Below are 13,085 nucleotides of genomic sequence, written 5' to 3'. Positions count from 1 at the left end.
GGAGCGGCCACTGCACTCCAGTCTGGGTGACAGAGTGAGATTCCAACTAAAAAAAAAAACACTCCTGTTTTCTATTATTTCAGTCCAGAGTACAATAAAAATAGGTATTACTGCAGTGGCCATGCAAGTTGTTACCCAGAACTGTGGACCTTTCCAGAGCTGCCTCTGATTCTTCTTTGACCTTCAGCACACTGGCTGCATTGGTGTCCACCTCACGTAGCCATAGCCCTCTTCCAATGGTTTCTGATAATCTAGTAGTACTTTAGCGAAAGAAAAGTCACAGTATTGGTTTTTGGCATAAAAAGAAGTGTTAAAAATTAAGAGAGGACAGCTGATAACCATAGATTGGCACTGAACCTTTTTACTGGTTTATGGAACACAAAGCTTTTATCCCATATATCACTTTAGCTACTATACTTGTGCCCTTATCTGCAAAATAAGATTTTATTTACCCTTTTGCTTAGTACTGACACATGATAATTATTTGTTGCTTGGAAGAGTGCCTCTTATGGAGGTGTTAAAAAACAGGTGCAAGGTATTTCTTTTTCAGCAATGCTTTTATTTCCCTAAGAGATATGCATATCTAACAGGAATGCTAAGTCTTTCAGGTGTGGAAGTAGGTTATCAAACCTACTTTCCTGTTTGCTTACCATTGTAGGCTGTTGTGTCCTGCATAGTTGGAAGGACTCCCTTCTACTGGACCTTCTCTGCTCTTCACCAGCTGGTGTTCTCTTGCTCTCAGGGGCCGTGGGGAGCCAGAAGGCTCAGGAAGTAAAGGGAAAGGATTTCTACTTCTTTTCTTCTTTACAGTTGTCATGTGCCTCTGAGTGTCCAGCCCATGTACAAAGGGGAAATGAAATCTATTTAAATGGAATTCAAGTTGGCTGTAAGCCATACATCCAAGAAACAGTTTTCCTGAAGGAGTTCAGAGACATCTAAAAACACCATAAGAGACTTGACAGTGAAAAATGATTATAATACTTTACTCTGAAATAGCACTTGCATCTGAATCACAAAACTCATGAGGTTTTATAAATACTAAATATCTCAAGTCATTAATCAAGCTAAACTTATGGGGCCTTCTGTGTCTCATGTCCCACATGCAACATGATACAGACTGAATGGCAGTTTTCAGAGACGTCTTGGTTTGGCTTGAGTGGCAAATTGGAATAGCTACTTGTCATATTTTCGTTTTTTTTCCATTCAAGATGGAAGAGGAGCACCTCTATGCCTTGAGGTGGAAAGAACTGGAAATGCACAGCCTTGCTTTGCAAAACACCCTCCACGAGCGAACCTGGAGTGATGAGAAGAATCTGATGCAGCAGGAGCTCCGGTCCTTGAAGCAGAACATTTTCCTCTTCTACGTTAAACTCAGGTGGCTGCTGAAACACTGGCGGCAAGGGAAACAGATGGAGGAGGAAGGAGAGGATTTTGCCGAGGTAACTCTACCTGTAGAGTTCATTTCCTTTATATCTGTTTTGTTCTTGACCCCCAGACACTGTTGTCCCCAACCCACCCTACACACAGTCATGTCCTATTGTTTTTAGTTATTCTGTTAATTTCAGTCCAAGTGCTGGAAATGCAGTGGTTTGTCCGGTTATATGTGAAAACAAGAATTATGTGCAGTACTTTGACCCAGGTTTAAGAGTATCCTGGTCTATAACTCCATTCTGCAGCAAAGTTTCTGCTGCCATCTTCTTTGCTAGTGTTTTTTTGTTTGTTTGTTTTTAATCAAGGCAGTGGACTTTTATTGGAGTGAGCAACATGCTTTTTATTTGTATTTTAAAGATGTGGGGTACAAGCTGCTGATTTATTAATTCATTAAAGTTATCACCCTGACGTCCTTTGCCATCTCCAAACTTGCTTGTTTGTAAAAGTTGGTTCTAAAACTTTTCGCTCTGCTTTCCATTCAGTTTTTGTTTCTAGATGTCAGAGCTCCTTCTGTCCACACCGTTTTAGATGGGCTTCAGATGGGTCACCTTGCAGTCTCTGAAGTTTTCATATGTGCTTCCTCTTATGTCTCAATACCAAATGTATAACAGAAACAGAACCCAATTATTTGCCTTCTACTCAAGTCAGAGTGACCTCTCACTCTGCAGGCTCCTTTCTGGCCTTGCTTCCTGACTTGGAGGGCTGGAGCTACTGGTGTTCTGTGTGATCTTTACATCCACACCCCTGACTACTTGGTCAGCTGCTTCAAGACATGGTGAATAAGTTGGTTTCTTTTTAGTCCTCAAAGAGCTTTTGTTTGCTTTTCCCTCTAGGGAACAGTGTATATACTTTTAAGCTTTTATTCCAGGAATGGGAAGATACAATGATTCTCTTTCCTCAGGGTGAAGAAAGTCTTCAAAATTTAATTCAACCAGCTTGCAAGTATTCATGACATAGGAAAAAAAACTATTGTTAAGCAGAATTAAAAAATAGTTGTAAAGTTTCCTGTTGATCAGTACTCTGGAGTTCCTTCTCCCTAATTTATAAAACCATAGCTAGAAAGAAGCAATACTAATTTATAAATAGTAAAATTCCTCATTAATTGTTTGTAATAAATTAAGCACCCACCCTGTGCTGTTTAAATGGAGCAAGTGCCAGTGAGTGAAATGGTCAAAATGAGCATTTAGAGAATAGGATTGAGAAGTGTAGGACTTGATAATCCATAATTATCCTAAAACAGTAAAAGCTAGGCTGTATAGCAAAAGGCTTCGGGGGAAGCTGTGATCCTCCTCTCCTGCTGTTTCAGGGTGAGCATCCAGAACCCCTCCCTGGGCTTGGTGAGCTCAGAGTCCAGGCGTGTCAGCAGACAGATGGCCCAGCCCGAGATGACAGCGATCGAGGCTTTCTTTTGGGGGAGCATTCCCCACACCCCCCACTGCAGATTGGAGATCATGGCTCACGGCTGCAGACTGCAGACAGGGGACAGCTCCACAGGCAGGTGGGTGCCCAGATCTATGCCTGTTATTCTACCCACAACTGGGAGAGGGGACTCCTAATCCACCTGTATATCACCTTACTTCAAGTGCTGGTGTTCCAGGTAGCAGAAAACTCCTCTGCCTGACTGTAGCCTCCTGCTACAGCATTTGTGATGCTGAATTTTTACTAAAATCACATCATTAAGCCTTTCAATTTAACGTCAACCCCTTAATTCATTTGATTTACCTATATAAATGAAGACCATAGTAAGAGCAGATCAACTGAGTGTCCCCTCTTGGGGCCATCATTGATTTAGCACCATAATATATAAGGAGAAAAGCACAAGGTTTTGTTTTGTTTTTTTAAATCCCCCAACACGAATACAATATTTCAGGTTCTCTTTGGCCCCCACCTGAAATATAATGCCTCAAATAAAAGTATTTGATGGACACTGAAAAAAATTAAAGCATGTATATAGAGGGGTAGGATTTCATAACAGATACCACAGAAATAGACTCTGCTAAATAAACCAAAAGATACTACTGATAACATCCAAATTGTTTGTGTTTTTATATAAAATGGCAGCTATGGGGATTTGGAGAATTGGGCTCTTGAGAAGGATTCTATATCAAAGCTTTCCGATTCCTGACTCCTGAGTCCTTCAGACCCCACTTTGCTACTCAGAGGACTTCTGAAGCAAAACCTGATGCCTCCCTCCTGGGAGGCCTGTGTTCTGGGCGGCTGAGGACGCAGGGCCAGGTGGACACTGGGTGAGACAGTCATCTAGGCGCGGTCCTGGTCTGTTGGCCACAGACATTGTGCGGCACTCCCTCTGACATTGTGGGGCACTCCCTCTGCACTAGACTCATCCCTCATCCAGGCTCCCTTAGCCCAGAGCCACATCAAGTAGGAGAGGGCTGTCATCTGAACGCTGGCTCAGATCCAGATGAGGGTAAGCAGCGAGGTTCTGAGTGCAGGCTAAGAGGGAATTTGGGTTTCCTATTGCTCTCTCTACACATCAGATTTTCACACCTAAACGCTGTTTTCTATGTCTACCCATCCACCTTTCATTTTCCCTCAATAATACGACTCTAGAAAGGGATTATACTTTCAAAGGAATTTTTACTTGCAGTCATTAGGAAGTACGTCATCATGCCAGTGCCCCTGGGGAGAATTTAGGTCATAGAATGAGTTTTCCAGCAATGATCTGGTTAGAAACTAAAATGTTACTTTGCAAACAATGCTTTAAAATATACTCATTTTATTATTTTTATAAGAATGGTATCAATCAATCCTATTAGGCATCCATATTTAACTCAAACAGTATTCTCTGATTGCCACTTTGCCACAAACTTGATGCATCTAAGAAAATGTGTTGGATGTTTCCCACGTTGTGCATCCAAATGCCTTGGACGAGGGAAAAAATATAACACATCTGGTTTTCTAAACAACAGTCGTGGAAAATGTTACTCTTGGGGTGGAAAATAATGTAAAGTCACTCAGCTGGAACCTCACATACAACATATTTTAATGTCATCTCCTTTATCCTCCTGCTCCTTCCAACACTAATTTTTAGTGATTACCCATTAAAGTAGAGACAGACACATGAGTTTTCACTACATGCACCGTGCGGTAGAAGCACAAGGATGAGCAGAAAGGGTGGAGTCCAGACAGTCAGAACCAAGTCTGTCAAGCAGACCCATGTGTCCACAGAAGTGAAAGCAACTGTGTGCACAGTGCTGTCTGTCTGAGGACAGAAGATTGATGAGCTCTACTGTAAGCGACAGCTGGTTCTCTGGGAGGGAACATTCCCGGTTAGAGGACTGGCCTCTCCGTTAGTGACATGGGTATTAGCTAGGCAGCTGGGATGCTAGAGCCAGGGCACGTGTTCTCAGAGCTGCTGTAGAGAGCCAGGCCATTTCAGAAACGCAGCCATCTCACAAGGTGATTAGCGGCATGGGAAATGTGGCCATACTGCTTTCCCAAGGACAAATTCTCAAGTCACAAAATTTCTCAGGCCTTGCTTTTTGGTTTTTGTCATACTGGACATTCTCACAGTTGAGCACGGTAGATGGCAACATTTATCATATCCAAAGAGGTAAAAAAAAACAACAAAATGACAGCTACTGACCAACCTTGGGAATAGTTCATAAAAACTCATCAAGCTGGCAAATGTTTGGCTCTGCATATGTTCCTTGTTTTCCTGTTCTTGAGTTGCATGATCTCATGGCAGTGACCTCGCTGCTCTTGAGCACAGTGAGTGCTTTCAGTTTACCTAGCCGTCTGGAAGCACAGAGGCCACGCACACGCAAGAGTGAGGTACACAGTTCTCCCTGATCTCCAAGACACTTGCCGCTACGTTAAGCATTTGGGGACAGCATTACTAAGCCTGTTTATGCATTTCATACTGCTTAGTAATTCCTGAAGTCAAGTATTTTAACACAAGATGATTAAAGGTACAGGAATTATTATGTTGTGGTGCCAACAGCTAGTCTTCCCAGCATTGGATTAATGAATTAAAAGAAGTTATTTTTTCATTCAGGGATGTGACATAATTCTGTTTATTAAAACAATTAAGTGTAAATGTGAAGGACTTAATATAAAATTCATAGCAAGAGCTAAAGGTATTATATTTTGTATCCGTCCATCTTTAAGTCTTCACCTGTTGTGGTCACTGAAGAGTCTCACCAAGGCCTGCCACAGGACTGAGTGGAAGCAACTACCCTGGAACTTTGTTCCTTGTGCAGGGTTCATCTGCAGCGTTAGGGCCTTCCTGCGCTGCTCTGTCACTCCAGACAGGGAGCCCTTGGCTCCCTGGACTTGCTGAACTTTGGCTCACCCAGGTACAGGCAATCTTAGCTTTCTGGCTATTTTCTGCTTTGCCCAAGATGCAGAAACTTCCAGAAGGAGCATCTTTGCCAGAGGAGGCCTGTACATCAGAACTGTAAAATACTTGACATTTTTTTTAAATTAAAAAAAATTATTTTCTTGAGACTAGATAGCTTCACATTTCAATTTTCTATGTTGTATCATACTTTATTTTTAGACTCTTCAACTGTATAGCCTCACCTATGAGACATGGTACTCAATATGAAAGGAACCAGACCAGAGTTTATGATTGTGAAACATTTTTGCTGGTATTTGTTGTGGTGGCTGTTTCTATTACTCTGAAAATAGCACGTGCATGAGTTAAAAATTCATGTGGATGGAGGGGTTCCTGGTGAAAGGACTCTCTATGCATCATCCTTCTTAACTCCCAGAATTAACCATGATTAGCAGTTACCACATACCTTCATAACAAAGCTCAAAAATTCAGTAATAAGTGACTTCTTCCCAAATGGCCACCTGATTTTCATCAGGCCTGGGTTCTTAAGCCATTGGGCTGATAACTTTGTACTTCATTCTTGGGAAGTTCTGTGACAGTTATGGAAACTACAGCACAGAGCCTTTCTGGACAAGATCACCAGGCATACTCTTGGCCCAGGAGCAGAGGACTTCTGTGTGTAAATGAGTCTAATTTCCATCATAGTGTATACTTTCAGGGCCAGTCTTCAATGGCCCGTTCTTTTTTATCTGTAGGGAGGGATAACAGTTTTAGAAAAGAATCTTAAAATTTATCTGAATGTAACAATGAAGGTAAGAATGACAGATGGCTTCTTTATTAATATGTTGCTGGATGTCCTCATGTATCATTTCTGGCTAATCTCACAGTAAGGGATTTGTCTCAGGACTCCCACTGGCAGAGGACTCACTAGTATTGAATGTTGCCTGAGGTCCCCTACTAATATGTCTGAAATAGGAACTATACTGTATGTACATGCATGTGTTGGGGGTCAGGGCAGCTACTACAGCATTCTGGAGTTCCCTACCTACGTCAAGTAACGTAGATAAATAGGAGTAGAGGCCATCACCTCTATTTTGTGATTGGCTTTTTGTGGATCAGCTCAGAGCAGGTCAATATATCCGTTCCAACTTTGGATTCAACCTGTCTTCAAAGTTAGTGGCTCTGACACAAGCAAAGTTGATGGTGGCTTAACTCTTTCATGGAACTATGATTTCACCTGATGCACATGACTTAGAAATCTTCTTAGGCGAGAACGATTTTGAAAAATAGCCAAGAACGATATTGAAAAATAGCCGGCTTTGTGTCACAAATATCTTTGTGTCACAAATATTACCTTATCCATAAACTTCCTTTTTACTTTGTATTAATAGTACTTATTGTAGACTTATATAGCAGTCTGATGAGCTGAAGGCCAATTTTGAACCTATTATAGAGTTTGACCCTTTATAGCACAGTCAAGCTCCTGATCCCTGTTTGATCAAGAGAGATGAGCTAGGAAAGGCTGCAATGGCCCTAGACTAAGGAGAAAAAAATAGAGCCATTTTATCCTTTTTTTTTTTTTTTTTTGGCTAGAAAACCAACCAGCTGATCTCTCAAGAGATGGAAAAGTTGGGTTTTTGCGTTGAAACTGACCTATACTTAACAAATGCACAAGCTAAAAGGTTGCATAGGTAGGCCCCTGGCAAGAAAGGTTCAGAAAGTTCTATATCCAAGCACACTTGCTACGTAAAGACCTCTAAATGAACTAGAGTCTTAATTTAATTCTTGACTCAAACTTTGAGTTATCTTTTTACCCAACGCATAGCCCAGCAAGGGATACCACCAAGAGAAAAAGCAACAGAAGTTAACTATAATTATTTCCCTCAAAACAGGAGATGAAATTAGTTTCACGGAGATTAGATGTCTTCCCTAAGACAAAGTTGTTGTTTGTTTGTTGTTGTTGTTTTTAAAGAGCCTCAGTAGGGTATGATGTTAGAAGTCAAATATTCCTGGCTTGGTTTGTCTGGCCTCAGAGGGGGATGACCTAGACTGCAGCCCAGGCTCTCACTTCCTTAACAGTGGGACACCTCAGCACCCTCAGCCTCTCCAAGCTGTGGTTAGTTCCTCCTCTGTAAAATGAGGAACATAATATACGCACCCAAGATTGATGTGAAATATAAATAAGGTCATACAGGCAAGTAACTTAGTACCCCTGGCCATAGGAAACAATATTAGTGATTGTTGTTACTATTTTTTTTTTTTGTATATGTGTAAAAGTCATTTAGGAGAACCATGCCCATCTATGGCTTATTCTGGGGTCTTCAGAAATGTTAATACAGACATTCATTCTTAGGTTGTGCACTACTGGCAGCAACTGGCCTGGCTTCCTGCCATGCCACATTTTCTGCTCCTCGGTGATTATAATATCAGATACCAATAACATTGACTCTGGGCTCTCTTGCTCCCTTTAGCCACCATCCTTCACCTCACAATAATTCTGGAACTCATTCCATTATGATTAATATTATCCTGGTTTAATAAAACACTATTTTGATTACTGTGACCCAAATGTGCTTAAAAACAATAAGGCTTAATTTCATTGAATCCGGGATCTGCTGATGCCAAAAAGTACTTGCTTCCAGGAAAGTAAAATTTCCAGTCTACAAAAGGACTATAAAGTTCTCATTCTAATCTTTGCAGTCATGTGATATATGGGCTAGGAACAATACAGGCTGATACCATATGCAACCCGCATAGCAATTGATTATAGCTAAGAACATGTTATATGGCTTTTTGCTGTCTCTTCAGTGAAAATTTGATGACTAATTCAAAGACCGGCTCAAAATTATTATCGTTATTTTATGCTTGAAATACTCTTGACTCAAAAAGTAATGATTTTTAATTTAAAATTCAAAGATGAAAATACCATAAATCTACCATAAAATATACATAATTTTTCAGTAAAAAATTCTATATGGAGATATGTATTTCTGAAAAAAATTGTTCAACACCTCTTCTCACTCAACTGCACTTATGTAATTTTTAGATACTTTTGATGTGAAGTTTTAAAACTTCACACATTTTGTGAACATTTCTTTGCATACAGTCATAATTTATTTATATTTTAGATGTCTGGAAAGAATGTATAAGATTTGTAGATAGTCCCTATCTGCTGAGTTTTTCAAATGTTAACTGACCTACACTTCTAATGCTCTTCGTCCCAGAGTTATTAAAAAAAAATTAGTGTTCCAGATGAGAAAAAAAAAGAAAGAGCAATAAATGCTTACAGGCCTTTCTTTTTCATCAAAAGTCTATCTAATATTATAACATCTTAAATAATGGAGACAACTATGGAAATTTCAGTAGTAAAACTGCTCATATTAGAAAATTTCTGTTTTCTAATCTAACTTTATTTAAATCCAAACATACATCCAAAGTATCTTAAATTCCTTTTATATATGTTTAGCCAATTTGGTGTATGTTTAGTGAATGAACTAGATGGTTTTAGAAGCATGACTGAGGAGTAGAGGCTAATGTGTGTGCAGAAGCCCAGTGGGGTCCCTGGTGTACCTGCTGAACCAGGCTGGGGAGGCTTACCAAGTATGGAACATGGGGAATTCTGGGAGTGTGAGGCTCTGTCTTCCCACAGTAGAGCTTATCCACATCCAGCAGGACTTAAAGAGCTTTTATTTCTCCTGCTTCATAAGTGTACCTAGCAAGAATGTTCTGAGACTGCTGGGAGAGCCTATCATGTGCTTTTAGTGCTGTCTGATGGCAAGAGATGGACTCACATGGCTTTTTATTATCAAGGTACCATAGCTGATCAGCATGTTTAATTCATTTGGACAAAGCTTTCTGATATAATGCCTTTGCTGAAATGTACTAAGATAGAAATCATGGCTTTGAAATTCACCTTCAAAGTGCTGGGTAGGTTTTAGAAAATATAAAATCTTTTAAGTTAGGCATAAGAAGATTAGTAATAAAAATCCATTCTTGAATTACCAGACATGTTTGTATGCTAACATGAGCCAAGAATTGTGCTAGTCACTGGAAATATGAAGGTAGGTCAGATTTGTCTCTCTCCAGACACTTAGTGGTGGAAGGGTTGGGGGCAGGCACAAGATAAACAAGTAGGGATGAGTGCTATTTGTGTGATTAGGGCATCACGTGCAGGGTACTGAGAGGCAGAAAGGTGCAGGCTGATAATTCCATCTTGGGAAACCACAGCAAAGCCTTCATGAAAAGGTTAAGCATTTCACCTTTGGCTTTAATTTTGTAATTAAAAGCCCTTCTCCCCCCCCCCCCCATGATGGCCACACTTGTCTTATCTATGGCCTCTTAGTAACTACAAGGATGACCACCCTATATATTTATGAGTTTCTGGGCCTTTATTAATTCCCTTCTAGTTCAACAGCTGGCACTAGAACAACAGCATTTGTGTAGGTGACTGTATATATTTTATCATATCTGCAACCCCATGACGGTCCAGTCAGCCCAACTCAGAGCTCTGGACATCTGAAGTCACACAGTGTCCTGCAGCCTTGGCTGCAGGGCTCCCTGTGGCCTCCTACAGTTTTCTCACTTCCCATTTTTCAGGTCTGAGGGTACCTCTGCTGGAGGTTCCTGCAGAACTGGCCCAAGTTCCAGCCTCTGAACGCAGCTGCCCAGTGGCCAGGGCAGCCTTCCTTCAGCATTCCTTCCTGATCAAACAGGCCCTCGTCTCAGGTCCAGGAGACTGATGGCTATCACTAGGAACCCTCTTGCATTGCCACTAACTGCAGACGCCCCACTTGCCCTGCACCTACTGCCAATGCACCTGGGAAACAGCCCAAGTACCACTTTGACTGCGGGATCCTCTCTTCCAACCTAAAGAATACTCTTAAATGAGGCAGTAAGCCTGACCGAGTGTTCCCACAGGTGGTGGAAAATCAGCAGCTGTTTGGTGCTCTCAAGGCCTTGCTGGAGGACTTCCGCTTAGAATTGCGGGAAGACGAGCGTGCCCGGTTGCATCTGCAGCAGCAATATGCCAGCGACAAGGCGGCCTGGGATGTGGAGTGGGCTGTGCTCAAGTGCCGCCTGGAACAGGTACCAACCACCAGTCTCCTGTGCTTCCAACCACAGTGTCCCTACTGTGTGGGATAGGTGGGAAGGAGGCACAGTTAGGTTCAGATCCATGGGCCCATCATCCAGGAGAAAGGACAGGAGCGACTTGTGTCTTCTTAAAGTGCCCATCCTTTCCAGAGCCTCCTTTTCTCTGATATTCCCTCCCCTAAGTATGAAATACAGCCTCCACCATGCAGTGTATTGAAAGTAGCATTTTATCTTCCCAATCTACATTAAACAAGGTTGTGCTTACTTCCATCAAAGGATGGCCAACATGAAGCTGTCATCAGACAGAGCTGACATAATTTTAGACAGGAGCAAAACAAAAGCAGATGGTAGTTCAGTTGTCTTTGAAAAAAGGCAAATGCATGCTTTCTTTTAGATTTTTCAAAATACTGAAAATAACTTGTAGACCCTTCACTGCATGTCCAAGAAGTCCAATCAATTTGTCTCCTTATTTACACCAAAGGAAACTGAAACCCAGAAGCAGCAGCCCGTCTCAGATCACAGAGCCATATAGTGCTAGGCAGGAAGAAAGCCCAGGTTTCCTGCTTCCAAAGCACACAACAGAGTGAAGCCTCCTCTGAGGTCTTACACTGCAACCATAGGAGTTAGGATCAGACATAACTAGAAACAGCCTTTTCTAAGTGTTCCTTTCTTGGAAGTCCTTTAAAGTAACAGGACTTCCTACACGGTGTCAGTTGTTGAGACTGTCTCTCAAGGTTTTTTCCAGCTCCTTGATCATGAGGAGGGAGGGAAGGTCTATGTATCTTTGACATTCTATTTTTTAGGCTCTATTTTGAAGCAAACCATAAAGTAATTAAATTTTTATAAGAATTGGCCTGGTCATGAAAGAAAATGCCCAAAAAGGAGACCACTTTCAAATGGCCTCGATAAAAGATGAAAGGGCTTGCCAAGTCAAAAGAAAACAGCTCTCCTGGTACCCACAAGTTCCCCTGCACTGCCTTCTGGTTCCATCTAGCAGTGGTATTAGGCTGATAGCCTTGGGTGGAGCAAGGACACAGCCTTCCAGGCCAGGCCCATCAAATGAGGGAGTAGCTGACCTGATTATGAGTCTTGCCCACTGCCTGGTGAGGGAGTTGTACTAGATGCTCTGTTCATCTTAGTACCAGCCTGCAGAGTCAGCAGTGAAGGAGAAATGAGTAAGGACTCTTTCTGATGAGTTGCCTTTAAACCTCTTTTAAAATATGTTTATGGGGGAGGGGGGGAAGCTAAATATTTTCAAAGCTATAAACTGTAGCTAAAGAAAGGCCCTGTAAGCTTTGAGGCAAACCAGTTTTAAAATGTTTCATCTTTGTTTTAGAGGAACATAATATCCACCCACAGGTTTGCTACAAGTAAAGCCTCAAGAAGAATCACTAAATAACAACAAAAACAGATGATAATAGGTAAAGAGTTTATCTTCTGTCCAAATTGTTTAGGAAGTTTCTTAAACATTTGCAGCCCAGGAAGCAATGGATGTGGGCTGATGCTAGAGCATTTGTAACAGCCCTATATTTACCTTCTTCTACTTAAATACAAACAGTTTAATTCTACTAAGACTTAAATACTTTCTCTCAGTGGAGCCCATGTTATGTCAATTACTGGGCGTGGTTGCAGGTACCTGTAGTCCCAGCTGCTTGGAAGGCTGAGGATCACCTGAGCCCAGGAGGTCAAAGTGATGGTGAGCCTTGATTGTGCCACTGCACTCCAGCCTGGATAACAGAGTAAGACCTATCCCCCAAAAGAACCTTTCAGTTTAATGGTACATACCACTCAGCAACCCAACACAAACAGACGGCTTTCTGAATAGTACTGGCTGGTTTAAGCCTTTCAGAAACTGCTTTCAAAAAAGTTAAAGAATCTGTTTAGACATAGATAGTCAATTATGAATAATTATCATGGGTCTTTGAATAATTCATTTTAAGAAAGTTAATTGAACTCTAGATATGAGTCAATGAAAAGAAGTCAGTATGATTTGCTGGGTGTTACTGGTGACATTAATATATACTTAAGGGTAGTTAAAGGAAACCCACCTAGTCCCTAGTCCCAAATGTTACTAGTTGACCATGTCATTAGGCAAGCCCCTTAAACACTGAGCTGCCTTTCTTATTGGGATAAGGATATCTGTACATAATGGATTGCTGTAGAGACCAAATGGGGTAAAATATGTGAAAATCCTTTCTTTGAAAACTATCAAAACACAAAATTTGTAATTTCTGCACTTAATATAACAGGTTCCTTATCAGGA

General features: G+C 41.3%; 1 protein-coding gene across 2 annotated transcripts in view; it reads left to right on the top strand.

Annotated features, from left to right (window-relative positions):
* Positions 1-13,085, top strand: part of MTCL1 (microtubule crosslinking factor 1) — a 132,035-nt gene that overhangs the window by 96,662 nt on the left and 22,288 nt on the right. For both annotated transcript variants that reach the window (XM_021707995.1, XM_021707994.1), the window contains 3 exons: positions 1,209-1,439; positions 2,738-2,929; positions 10,649-10,816. In XM_021707995.1, coding sequence (XP_021563670.1) covers positions 1,209-1,439; positions 2,738-2,929; positions 10,649-10,816 — 591 coding nt within the window. The remainder of the gene's footprint in view (positions 1-1,208; positions 1,440-2,737; positions 2,930-10,648; positions 10,817-13,085) is intronic.

Source organism: Carlito syrichta, unplaced genomic scaffold (assembly GCF_000164805.1).
Source record: "Carlito syrichta isolate Samal-C Ts95f unplaced genomic scaffold, Tarsius_syrichta-2.0.1 Scaffold130373, whole genome shotgun sequence".
NCBI classification, from domain to species: Eukaryota; Metazoa; Chordata; class Mammalia; order Primates; family Tarsiidae; genus Carlito; species Carlito syrichta.
Note: the sequence above shows the minus strand (reverse complement) of the source record. Positions and strands in the feature narration are given on the sequence as shown.